Source organism: Mus musculus, chromosome 18, assembly GCF_000001635.26.
Source record: "Mus musculus strain C57BL/6J chromosome 18, GRCm38.p6 C57BL/6J".
Taxonomy (NCBI): domain Eukaryota; kingdom Metazoa; phylum Chordata; class Mammalia; order Rodentia; family Muridae; genus Mus; species Mus musculus.
The window spans coordinates 62,177,713-62,190,132 of record NC_000084.6 but is presented as its reverse complement, the minus strand read 5'-3'; the positions used below and the strand labels follow the sequence as shown (position 1 = coordinate 62,190,132).

The following is a 12,420-nucleotide window of genomic DNA, read 5'->3' as shown; positions in this document are numbered from 1 at the left end:
TGAGTTGAATCACTGCTCATGTGTTGGTAGATGACCGATTACCTCTTAGCCTGAAAACCAGGAGTATCTAGGGAGTGATGGTCTCTAGTAAACTCAACACCACACAGCCAAGTGGAGAACTCTCCCTTGCAGCTCTTATTTACTATTTCCACATTTCTGGTAAGCTTGGTTCACTGATGATTTTGTGAGAAGCTACACTTTTAAAATTGTACACCTAATTCCAATTTTAACTGCTGGAAATTGGTTAATTCTTTAAACTCTGCAGGTCAAACCAAAAAAACCATCTGTGGGCCCGATGAAACCTGTGAATGCCAACTTGCAGGCATTGCTCCCAGCAGAGAGGGGAGGGTTGAGTTCACTGAAGTCTGCGTACCAATAAACAACAGGAGCAGATTGTGTAGTTGCGGAAATTCCTGAGGCAGTTAGAAGGACCAGGAAAGATAGAGGTGGCAGAACATTTAACTGGCATGAGAATAAAAAAACGAACAAACAAAAATAATAACAAGCATACAACTTCATACTCCCACAGCAGCAGTGATAGGAGCAATGGGGTGGGGGTGGGGGGCATGTCTAGAGGCAATGAGGAAGTGATGCAGTTTTGTCTTGTAGCCTTGGGAACCCACTGTTTAAATATGAGGAAGGAAACGTGCCTTGTTTGACAACAGCTTGGAGAGGAGGGGGTCACTGGATACAGGGAAAAGACTGAATAAGGCACTGACTGTGGGCCTTGAGGGTGGAGTCTTGAGAGTGGGAGTGAGAAAGAGAGGGTGGGGCTAACTACCTGACTGACAGGTCAAGGCGGGGCTACCCCACCTCCGTGACTGACAGGTCGGGGTGGGGCTGGTCGGGGTGGGGCTAATCGGTGAGGGTCTGTGGAGGGGGAAGTGAGTGAGCAGTATCCCAGCCCTACAGTCCTTGAAGGGACTTGGAACACACAAAATGAGGAAGTGTAACAGTAAAATGGGAGCTTGCCCCTCACAATGATTTCTTGAGTGTCAACATGCACAGAACTCCAGCAGATGAGGGGTTGAGGCATTGAGAAGTCTTCTAGGGGAAAGACATTAGTAGAATAATCTGACGAATAAAACCAAAGGTAGAGAGAGTCTCGGGATAGCGCTGAGACAGCAAGGGGCTCGGTGATGTATCTAGGGTGAGAAAGTTGACCGCCACCGGAAGTGACAATTAAGCTCAAAACTAGGAACTGAGTAAGCACAAATGTGTTAAACAGGGGAAGAGAAAGCTTTGAGCACCAGGAACAGCCGGTGCAAACGCTGACCTACGAGGGGAGGGTTGAGAAGGGCCAGTGTGGCCGGAGCTAGGCTTCCCACCACCCCTCTCACTGTCTGCAGCCACCCCAGAGGCTTCTTTGCTGAAATAAGGTCCTGCGGATTGAGGTGACCCTTCAGGGCACCTCTGAGGCAGAACGATCTGTTGCTGGACTGTTCAAAAGGGACCATCAGCAAACCGTATGCAAAGATGATTTATAGAGATGCACACAGCGTGGAAAACAGGCCCACAGAAGGGCTGCGGCCAGCTCCAGCTCTCTTCTAGAAGCTTCCTCGTTGTTTAAGTTTTCCCCATCATCATTTTCATTTCCTGGTTTGGTTTTACTTACATCCTTCCTCCTCCCCTTCTAAACAGATTGAAAAGAAAAAGAAAAGAAAAAAAAAAGACCAACTAACAATTTCTACTTTTACTTCTTTGCGGTTATCTGCAAATCTCCTCCCTACCCTCATGCTATGGTAAAATAGCATGATTATTTTAGCTGTGTTAGTATGTTTCAGACCTCCAAGAAACCATGACCCAAACAATTCAAGAACAACAGTGCATGTCAAAAACTATTGCCTTTGTCTGTCCTGCTCCAGCTAGCTCCTTCCCCACCCCCTAGCCCCGCCTCTTTAAATCTAAACTATTATAAACAGCCCCAAATCGTGGCCCTGGTGGAATCTGCTTCTCTCCTCATCTGCTCTCTGGCACTGGGCTCCTGAGCGCGTCTCTGTGGAATGGCCTCGCTTAGCTTGCCGTGGATATTTTTCCAGATTCCTCTTCCGTGGCCGGAGACACCTCCTCTCCTTAGGATCTAGGCCTCCTCACCTCAGCATTCAGGGGAATTTCAAATCTCACAGCGCACCTCAGCTGCTTCTTATCCCTTCTCCCATAGCGGGTGCGAGCATCTCCAAGAATATCTGCTGTTTCCCAAGCAGAGATGAATGGGTCCCACTTCTAGACCTTGGCCTGTGCTGTTTCTAGATCATTTACTCCTTCCTTGTCTGACCACCGAAATCCCATGCAGATTTCAAACCCAGCTCTGCACCCACCCAGTTGAATGAAAAACTCCTGTGCGTGTACATATGAACGTGGGTATGCTTAAATACATGTGTGGAGTCCAGAGGTTGCTGTCCAGCCTTCTTCCTCAGCCACTGTCCACCTTAGATTTTGGAGGTAGGGTTTATCCCTTGAACTTGGAGCTCATCACCTCAGTCGGGCAGGACAGTGACCTCCAGGGGTCCTCCCCGACACTCCAGCTAGCTCCTTTCTAGATATATTGGCTCACAGCTGGGGTTTGTATGCTGAGGATCTGAACACGGGTCCTCATGACAGCACAGCAATGCTTTCCTGACATTTCCCCAAAGCTTGGAATACATGTTCATGCATGCGTGCATTCTAGGTGGTTGAAACCCATGCAGGAGATAAGCATTGATGAAAATCAGGTGACTGAAGACATAGGAAAGGGGCATGAGCAGAAAGCCCAGAGGCTCACGGCCAACAACGTGCAAGCACTAGCATCTTGCCTCTCTTTTTAGAAATCATGAATGGGGTGCTTGACCCAAAATCTTGGTTCTTGGGCCTTGTTCCCGTAAGTGTGGAAACGGATACCTCTTAACTCCATCAGTCTTGCAAAGCTCAACCGTGCGTCCCTAACAACAGGACACGTCCTCCACAGCAGGCAGAATATACAGCCTTGTTTTGAAGCTCCACATTTGGGGCTGAGTCCTATGACAATGATTCAGGCTTAGGCTTGTAGTCAGATGGAGCCAGTTTAAAAGCCCTTCTTCTATTATTTATTATATAACCCAGGGCATGCTGCCCTGTGCCTTTAAACCTCCACTGTCCCACCCATGAAGGGGAATAGCTTTGCCTCTCTGTTGTAAGGTCATACAGAAATGACAATATAACCTAAGATTACAAATGAAAACAGCATCAAGGTTCCTGGTATGTAATGGACATGATGAACAGAAAATTTGATTATTGTTTTTCAGATTCCACAGTTAGTTTCAACTTGAATGTGATGTACCAGGAACTGATCTTAAAGACTCTTGATCTGATCTTAATCGCTTTATGTATCTGGAAACAGAGGCCAGGTTAGGGACAGTCATATTGCACAAGGAAGTGTCAGGACAAGTTTCTCCATGTTCCCTGACCCACAGTCAGTAGACACGGTTGGAACATCTTGACCTCTCCTTGACTGTTGTGATTGACAAATGCCCTCTGAGGATTTGAACTCTTGACTCACAGTTGGTAGTAGTGTTTGGGGAGGCTTCGTAGGTGCAGCCTTGCTGGAGGAAGTAAGTCACAGGGGCAGGCCTTGAGAGTTCAATCTCTCTGTCCCAGGCTATGGTTGAGGTGTGAACTCTAAAGCTTCCTGCTTGCTGCATGTCTCTCTGCCAAGAGGGATTCTTACACCTCTGGAAGGGCCAGCCAAAGTAAATTGTCTTTGTCCCACAGATTGCTTTTGGTGATGGTGTTTTACTACAGTGACAGAAAGTAACTGATACATTGACTGGGGACATGACTTTCCTTCTGTGTGCCCCGGCAGCAGAAGATCGTGTTTTGGAGAAGGACCACTGTGTTTCTTTCCTGGGGATTTTTCTCTTCCTCTGTCCTTTCCTGCAACCAATTTCATTTCTTGTGGTTTCCTCATCAGCCCTGCTTCCTCCCACGTCTTCTACAATAGATATGGCTTGATCACCACAAGCCTTTCGCTGCTTTCTTTCAGATTGGAGAGACTCTTCGTCTCCTTGCCTTATGCCATAGCACCACGCAGTTTATACATAGGCTGTCTTCAGCCCAAGTCACATGACCCATCTCTTCTCTGTAGCCTGTTTTTTGAACTCTGTCAATAATGGGCCTTTCCATACACACTTTGAGTTTGCCATCAGTAATGAACATAGCACAAACTATCTGCCAAGCTAATCCTGACCACATTGGAGATACTAACTTGCTTGACACTCATAGCATCCCGTGAGGTTGTGAGATAAGAACACTTATAGATAAGCAAAGTGTGACACAGATTAAGTAACTGGTTCAGGGTTTTTCCACTGACAATTGGAGGAAGCAGTTGACTCCTGGGTTGCTCCAGCACTGCTCCAAGAAGCAGACTCTGCCTGGCTCTTTGCTTCTTTGCAACCTCGGCTGCTTCTCTTTCACAAAGCCTTTCTTTCACAATACCAGCAAGCAAGTCCTCACCTTGAGGATTTGAAGATGCCAACCAATCTAATGCAAAACCTTACCAAGTCCACTATAGGCAATTTAGTGTATAGAAAGGATCCATGCCCTGCAGGATCAGTTTATTTATTCATTTAAAGGACTGCCCTTAAGGAAACGAATAGGATTTCCTGAAATAGAATTTGTCCCAAAAAACTCACAGTGATGATGATGACAACGACAATGAAGATGATGGTGAAGATGTTGAAGATAATGATGAGGGCAACAATTGATTCCTACTATGATGATGATAAATATTTCTCTTGGAAACACTGTGCTAAGTTCCTTAAATGCATTATTCTAAACATTATTCTAATCTTCTAAAACATCTGAGAGCAATGCTATTCACCTAACCCTTCCACCAGAAGGAAGCACCAATGCACATCCCTCCCTCCTCACCCACCAAGGAGTAATTTGATTCTCAATTGTCATTCAGCATTTTGGGGTACACAGAAACACTCTCCTTAGGTACTAAAATACCGTTGATAGTCTTTCTCTTCAACTGAGAGCCTTCAGTAGAGAGCTCAGGACTTCAGCAGGCAGCAAAATCAAACGATATCTCACTAGCATTGCTTTGTTTTCATGGTTACTTTCTACTTATGGCAAGTGATACTAGTTCTCCATATGTGGTTAGGACTGAATATAATTTTTCTTTAAAAAAAAGTGTATTTGAGCTTTAAAAGTGGGCCAGTGATGTAGGAAATCACGATATACCTGCTAGTCAGAACAGTGAAATCAGGGTGACAGGAAGCAGAACATGAGCGTGGGGTTGTGAACAAGTTGTTTTGTAGGATTCTAAGTAGTCTTTGCCAACTCCACGGTGGCTCTTCACAACCAGGAACTCGTCTCCTCAATGGCCCTCAAGTGACTTGCTCCCTGCAGCAGGCCGGTGCATTTCTGACGGGAAGCTCCCCGGTGCATAGATCACACTTGAGGCTCCGAGAGCGAAGATGACTTGTTGAGGTTACTCACAACACCATGGCTTTTGTGGGATTAGGTCTAAGGTGTGCTCATCTCCCACTCATGGCCTGTCTATTTATCCAATGCTTCCCTCCTATCCAGACATCCGTCGCTTACACATCGTTCATTATTCAGCTCCTCTCCTACTCAGCAAGAGAATCATGCACAGATCCCTGGCCTGGGTATCCCTCACACCGTAAATGCTTGCAACTTCTCTCTTATATCCTTAGGAGGATACTTTTGTACCAGCTTAGGATAACTAGAAAGAATATTTAGTCAGATAATTTTCTATGGGGTTTAATTCTCTTGCAAAATGCCAATCGAGAAAGCTGTTGATGTTTAGTCCCTTTGAATGATTAAGGTTTTCTTTTCAGGTCAAAGAGTCCTGTTTGTGGTCAACTGAATTATCCCCTCCCTCCTGCCTCCTCCCCCTCCCTTGTTCTAATTTTAATGCCTTCTCCTTTTGTCCAAGGCCTCTGGGATGCAGAGGATTTATTAGCGTGTCTCTCATAAAAACCGGAGCATAGCAGGAAATTAAATTCATCTGGCATAAGCACCTGTTTGGAGAGCTTTGCTGGTTGCGCTGCTCCACTTCACGGTTGCCAAGGTGATGGCGAAGTGACTGGCAGCTTGTCTGAGGATGGTCCAGATATCAATGTTTTAACATCATCAACTAAAGGAAGCACTGTTGGCAGAGACATCGGCCATAGTAGTCCAGGGTATCCCAGACCCAGGAGGAGAGATCTCAGAGGGATCCTGTGGAGAACTCAAGAAAGAAAAGAGAGAGGTGATTGTTTTGAGTGGCCTCAAGGGGGCAGACTTAAGAGTCATGCACATAGACGGAAGGAAGACAGATTTTAGTTCGAAATCTGGACAGTGGAAGCAATACACTGTGAAAGATGCCCGTGGGGGTTTTCCTCACAAGAGTTTGGGGAGCGCACCTTGTAGAAAAACCAAAAAACTAAGATTCTTCATCCCAAATCATTACCACACCATACAACTAGACAACTCGAATGCTAGTAGTAATAATTTTCAGGTTCATTTCTCTCTCTGGAAATCCTGGTTCCTTTTCTCAAGGGAATGGTGTTTTGTCTACCTGCATCATAACTCAAAAAACAAATTGCATATTACTCGTATTCAAAGGATCCTTTCACACCTGATATGGCGAGACAAATATGCATTCTATATCTAGCTTTTAATGCCAAACTATACCACGAAGGGAATAACTATCTCTTCCTGGTGGTAGCATGCTAAGTACTTCATGTGCTTTTAACCTCATTTAACATAAACATAGTGAGATAATTCTGCCCAGAGATATTATCAAAAGATAGTCATGCTAAACAAAAGGATTCCACAGATGCTTGTCTGCCCAGGAATCATGAAGATGGAAGAATTCTTGCCAGAGCCAAGACCCAGCAGCAGGTTTCTTAGCAGTCCAAAGAGTGGCGTGTGGGGCATTCTTTGGCAGTACAGAGCCTCACTCCTGTTCAAACACTCACTAGATAAATCAAACTGTTTTTGATTCCTGTTTGGCAGGCAGGAAATGGCAAATCAGTGTCTTAAGGGATTGACAAAATATGTAATTAGACACTATCAATCACCATAAAAGAGCTCGGTTTTTCTTACATCAGATAAACGCAGCTTAGTCGAAAGAAGTATTACTTAACTCAGTAAGGTCGCAAGATCCATAGGCAGCCTTAGCAGACTTACTCGCTGTGAAAGGAAACAAATCACTGTTGCTAGGTAGGGAGAGGGAGTGAGGGTGGGAGGGTAGGGCCAGACTCTTAAGTTTCCTAACACCTTGAACAGGACACGCCCCATTTCTTCAGGCTCCTTTTTTTTTTCAAACTAAAGGAAATAAACAAAATCCTCTACTAAGCTTTTCCCTATTTTAATTGTGTCTAGACTTAGAATCCTAAAAGGAGGTCAGAGAAAAGATAACATTCTGAAATGCCTACCTCAGTGGGGGAGATTATGTCCATTTGTCATAACCGGTGGGGACCACCGGGCACAGGACCTCCTTTTTTGACCAATGTTATTTCCTCTTCTCCATTTAGTCTGTATGAGGCTTTTAAAAGATGTTTCCCAAATTATATAGCTAAAGTTCGGGGTGACTTAAGTGCACAGCAAATAAAAGATTGTGTTACTCCTAAAAGAGTTCTGCCTGAGGCTTTTTGTTGTTGTTGTTGTTGTTAGGGGAAGATTAAACTTCGTGCTTATATATTCCATACCTTCACAAACAGGAAGTAGGTTTCAAGTGTTTTAGTTCCACAATTCTGAGTAGATGTGTATTTAAAGAAAGGTTGTTGCATAACACAAAGCCTCTTCCTAAAATGCACCCAGTTTTGGAAAATACAAAGTGGGTGTGCTTTGAAAATTGTGTGAACAGAAGAGATCTTTAATTGATATTTGTGGGGTTTAGGGGAAATATTTTTGAGGCACTATAAAAAAAAATGTGTCATTGAAGGAGGCCGAAGGGCCCATGTAGGTTCCATTTCTAAGCCCCATTTCTCAAGTAAACACCGCACCTACTTTTTTTTCACAAAGTGCTTCACTGTTGTTTTGTTAGAGGAAATGGGTAATGTGTTCTAAATGAGTAAGTAAATTACCCAAAGTTCCGGCCAGTGGTGGCCCACGCCTTTAATCCCAGCACTTGGGAGGCAGAGGCAGTCGGATTTCTGAGTTCGAGGCCAGCCTGGTCTACAGAGTGAATTCCAGGACAGCTGGGGCTCCACAGAGAAACCCTGCCTCCCCCCCAAAAATGGCCCAAAGTTCACTGACAAACTCACATTTGTCTGATATTTAGCTATGTAACAGCACTTACGGTAGCAATAGAATTTGATTCTCACTCATCACAATGAAAATGGCTGGCGCTCTCTCTCTCCCTCTCTCCCCATTTCAAATCTGCAAGCACACCCCCTTAGAGATGGAGAGAATTTGATCCCATTGGAGAATCGAGCTAAAAATACCACCATGGAATTGTGGGAAGGATTAAATGCAATAATGCACAAAAGGCACATAGCAGAATGTGCCCTAAATGTCAGCCATTGTTATGGTATTATGTAATCTACAAAGTATGTTTGCTTACTCCGTGTGAAAGACTTTCAGTCTATCAAACATAATACATGTGAAATCAAACCTTGAAAATTAATTTTTTCCCAACAGTCAAGACATTTGCCAGCTGCAGAGATTAGCATTTCATGAAATCTTAGTCTTGTTCTGAATTTTTTTAATGGGAAGGAACAACTATCCTCAACTATCCTTTTTTTTCTGTAGTTTTAAAATGAACTCCACAAAACATGTTTTTAATATAGGGAATTATATGAAATTGTGGGGTGGGCAGCGAGGTTAAAGGCAGAAATAGCCCAATGGTGGCACATTCACTGACACAGCCTAAAAGATTAGCAAATTACCCAGCCAACACATACAATTAATACAATTAATATTTTTATAGTTAAAACAGAGTTACTAAAGAAATTGTTTGAAAAGAAAATTATGAAGACTGGAAAGACGGCTCAGTGCTTAAGAGCTTTGGCTAGTCTTCCAGAGAACCAGGGTTCAATTCCCAGCACTCACAAAGGCAGCTTGTGAGCTGATACTATCTGTATATTCAGTCCTAGGGAATCTGATGCTTTGTCCTGACCTCCAAAACAGGCACAAATGTGGTGCACAGACAAATGTAGAGATAAGACTCCCATGCACAGAACATAAATAATGTAGTTTAATTTTTTAAATTGTAAAACTGAAAATGGTTGCACTTGCATTTTTATTTTCAGCACATCCCCAGATATCCGCCATATAACAAGAAAATGATGCCACACTCCCAAGAATTAAGAATTACACCTTCCCAACCCTACCCAAATGTGTATACTTCTAGGTCTAAAGAAATGCGAAGGATGAAGTTACTGCCTTGGTGCGGTTCTCAAGGAGGGAGGATGCCAAAAAAATATTTTTTCACAAAGTGTGCTGAGAAACTCTGTAGCTGTTGGAGTCATCTCCTGTGCTCTTGCCAAATAACTGAAAGGGGATACACTGGATGTCTGTGAATGGGGTGTCACTTATGAGTGCTAGAAGCGGGTGGTACCTGGATGTGGACACCGGTGTCTGAGTGGTCCGCACTCCATGTCTCCACAGGAGCGCTTATGTGTGTTTCTTTCCTCCTGCTTCTGGGTGTTCCTGGGTTTGTTTACAGCCACCTCTCTGTTGGACCAGGAGACAGCTGTCATCTCCAGAATGAGCGGGCGCGGGTGTGTCTCCGTGGCTGTGGCTGTGGTTCGGCATAAGTCTGAGCATGTCCTGGTCGTCAGGGTGCGTTTGTGCCTGTGTGTGCGTGTCCGGGTGAGCTTGCTCTTTCTGTTCCTAAAAGAAAACGCACCCTGCGCTACTGGCGTCCAGAGACCTCTCAGCCCGCACAGGTGACCTGAACGGACAGGTAGCACCTCCAGACAGCGCCTGGTTGGCGGGTTGCACAGCAGCCCTAGATTTCTCTCTCTGGTGCCCCAGCTAGGGTAGCTGGAAGGGAGCGGTGGCCTGGCCTCCGGGGAGCCGCTGGGCCCCGCCCGGGCTAACCCCAGGAGGAGGCGGGCTAGGCTGGGAGGGTTGGCCCTTGGTGCCTCGCCCCTCCGGGCATCCGGCCGTGCCATTGGCCCAAAGTTGTTGCACGTCACTGGGCAATTCCCCTAAAGTCTGGTGCACATAACGGGCAGGGCGCACTGCAAGGCTGCTTCTCAGGCATTCAGGCTGCGGCTGCAGGCACCGCGAGCCCGGAGCACCCACGAGCTGAGTGTGCAGGACGCACCCCAGCACAGCCACCTACGGCCGCTGAATGAAGCTTCCAGGAGTCCGCCCCCGGCCGGCTGCGCCCCGTCGGAGGTGCACCCGCTGAGAGCGCCTGGGCACCGAAAGCCGGTGCGCTCACCTGCTAACCTGCCAGCCATGGGGCCACACGGGAACGACAGCGACTTCTTGCTGGCACCCAACGGAAGCCGAGCGCCAGACCACGACGTCACTCAGGAACGGGACGAAGCGTGGGTTGTGGGCATGGCCATCCTCATGTCGGTTATCGTCCTGGCCATCGTGTTTGGCAACGTGCTGGTCATCACAGCCATTGCCAAGTTCGAGCGACTACAAACCGTCACCAACTACTTCATAATCTCCTTGGCGTGTGCTGATCTAGTCATGGGCCTAGCGGTGGTGCCGTTTGGGGCCAGTCACATCCTTATGAAAATGTGGAATTTTGGCAACTTCTGGTGCGAGTTCTGGACTTCCATTGATGTGTTGTGCGTCACAGCCAGCATCGAGACCCTGTGCGTGATTGCAGTGGATCGCTATGTTGCTATCACATCGCCCTTCAAGTACCAGAGCCTGCTGACCAAGAATAAGGCCCGAGTGGTCATCCTGATGGTATGGATTGTATCTGGCCTTACCTCCTTTTTGCCTATCCAGATGCACTGGTACCGTGCCACCCACAAGAAAGCTATCGATTGTTACACCGAGGAGACTTGCTGTGACTTCTTCACGAACCAGGCCTACGCCATCGCGTCCTCGATTGTGTCTTTCTACGTGCCCCTGGTGGTGATGGTCTTTGTCTATTCCCGGGTCTTCCAGGTGGCCAAAAGGCAGCTGCAGAAGATAGACAAATCTGAAGGAAGATTCCACGCCCAAAACCTCAGCCAGGTGGAGCAGGATGGGCGGAGCGGCCACGGACTCCGAAGGTCCTCCAAGTTCTGCTTGAAAGAGCACAAAGCCCTCAAGACTTTAGGCATCATCATGGGCACATTCACCCTCTGCTGGCTGCCCTTCTTCATTGTCAATATCGTGCACGTTATCAGGGACAACCTCATCCCTAAGGAAGTTTACATCCTCCTTAACTGGTTGGGCTACGTCAACTCTGCCTTCAATCCTCTTATCTACTGTCGGAGTCCAGATTTCAGGATTGCCTTTCAAGAGCTTCTGTGCCTTCGCAGGTCTTCTTCGAAAACCTATGGGAACGGCTACTCTAGCAATAGCAACGGCAGAACGGACTACACAGGGGAGCCAAACACTTGTCAGCTGGGGCAGGAGAGAGAACAGGAACTGCTGTGTGAGGATCCCCCAGGCATGGAAGGCTTTGTGAACTGTCAAGGTACTGTGCCTAGCCTTAGCGTTGACTCCCAAGGAAGGAACTGTAGTACAAATGACTCGCCACTGTAATACAGGCTTTCTACTCTCTAAGACCCCTCCTTGACAGGACACTAACCAGACTATTTAACTTGAGTGTAATAACTTTAGAATAAAATTGTATAGAGATTTGCAGAAGGGGAGGCACATCCTTCTGCCTTTTTTTAAATTTTATTTTATTTTTTAAGCTGCAAACAAGAGAGAGAAACTGTATTTGAGTGCTTATTGTTTTCTTGTATAGTTCAGTTCCTCTTTGTATGGAACTTAAAGGTTTCTGTCTGAAGAGTGTTGGTTCTGGAGGACTGAGTCTGTCTGTCTGTCTGTCTGGATGATGTTTTCATGTATCTACCTCACTGGTCAAGTATTAAGAATGATATATATTGCTGCTGGAAATCCATATCTAAAGGAGAGAGTTTTCTTCCTGTACCCTTGGACTTGAAATATCCTGTGTCTTGGACCTTTCTGCTGTGACAATGGGCCCTTTCTCTCTCACTCCACTTATTTACTCAAATGGAGTGTTGCAGGCAGGGATTTGAGGGACAACATCAGTTGTTTTGTTTTTGTTTTTGTTTTTGTTTTTTTGTTTGTTTGGTTCGTTTTTGGTTTGTTGTTGTTTTTTGGGGTTTTGTTTTTGTTTTTGTTTTTTTGGGTTTTTTTTTTTTTTTTGCTGAGAAAAGTCTAAAGTTTACAGTAAATAAATTGTTTAACCATGACTTCATTGCACCCGTTTCTTCAAAACCTCTTGACTCTGGAGTGTCCTTGTCTCTCCCACTGGAAACCACAGGTAAACTATGTGTCGTGACCGATGAGTGGCTT

At 45.8% G+C, this 12,420-nt stretch overlaps 2 protein-coding genes across 10 annotated transcripts in view; one reads left to right on the top strand and one right to left on the bottom strand.

Annotated features, from left to right (window-relative positions):
• Gm9949 (predicted gene 9949) overlaps nucleotides 1-10,172 on the bottom strand; it is a 26,430-nt gene extending 16,258 nt beyond the window's left edge. For 6 of the 9 annotated variants that reach the window (XR_003952509.1, XR_003952512.1, XR_003952511.1 and 3 more), the window contains exons 1-2: nucleotides 9,530-10,172; nucleotides 5,200-6,211 (exon numbers count right to left, since the gene is read on the bottom strand). Coding sequence is in view for 3 of the 9 variants with exons in the window: in XM_030250439.1 (XP_030106299.1) it covers nucleotides 6,039-6,211; nucleotides 9,530-10,088 (732 nt within the window). In the remaining 6 variants the exon portion in view is untranslated. Of the gene's footprint in view, nucleotides 1-5,199; nucleotides 6,212-9,529 lie in introns of those variants that run through there. The other 3 variants (XM_030250439.1, NM_001013754.2, XM_030250440.1) reach the window with 3 other exon arrangements.
• Nucleotides 10,152-12,420, top strand: Adrb2 (adrenergic receptor, beta 2). Its single transcript, NM_007420.3, has one exon. It carries the CDS (start codon nucleotides 10,381-10,383, stop codon nucleotides 11,635-11,637), a length of 1,257 nt encoding a protein of 418 aa, NP_031446.2. The 5' UTR covers nucleotides 10,152-10,380; the 3' UTR covers nucleotides 11,638-12,420.

Excerpts from the sequence above, each read along its gene's own strand:
- Adrb2 (NM_007420.3), top strand. The coding sequence starts at position 10,381 with ATGGGGCCACACGGGAACGACAGCGACTTCTTGCTGGCACCCAACGGA.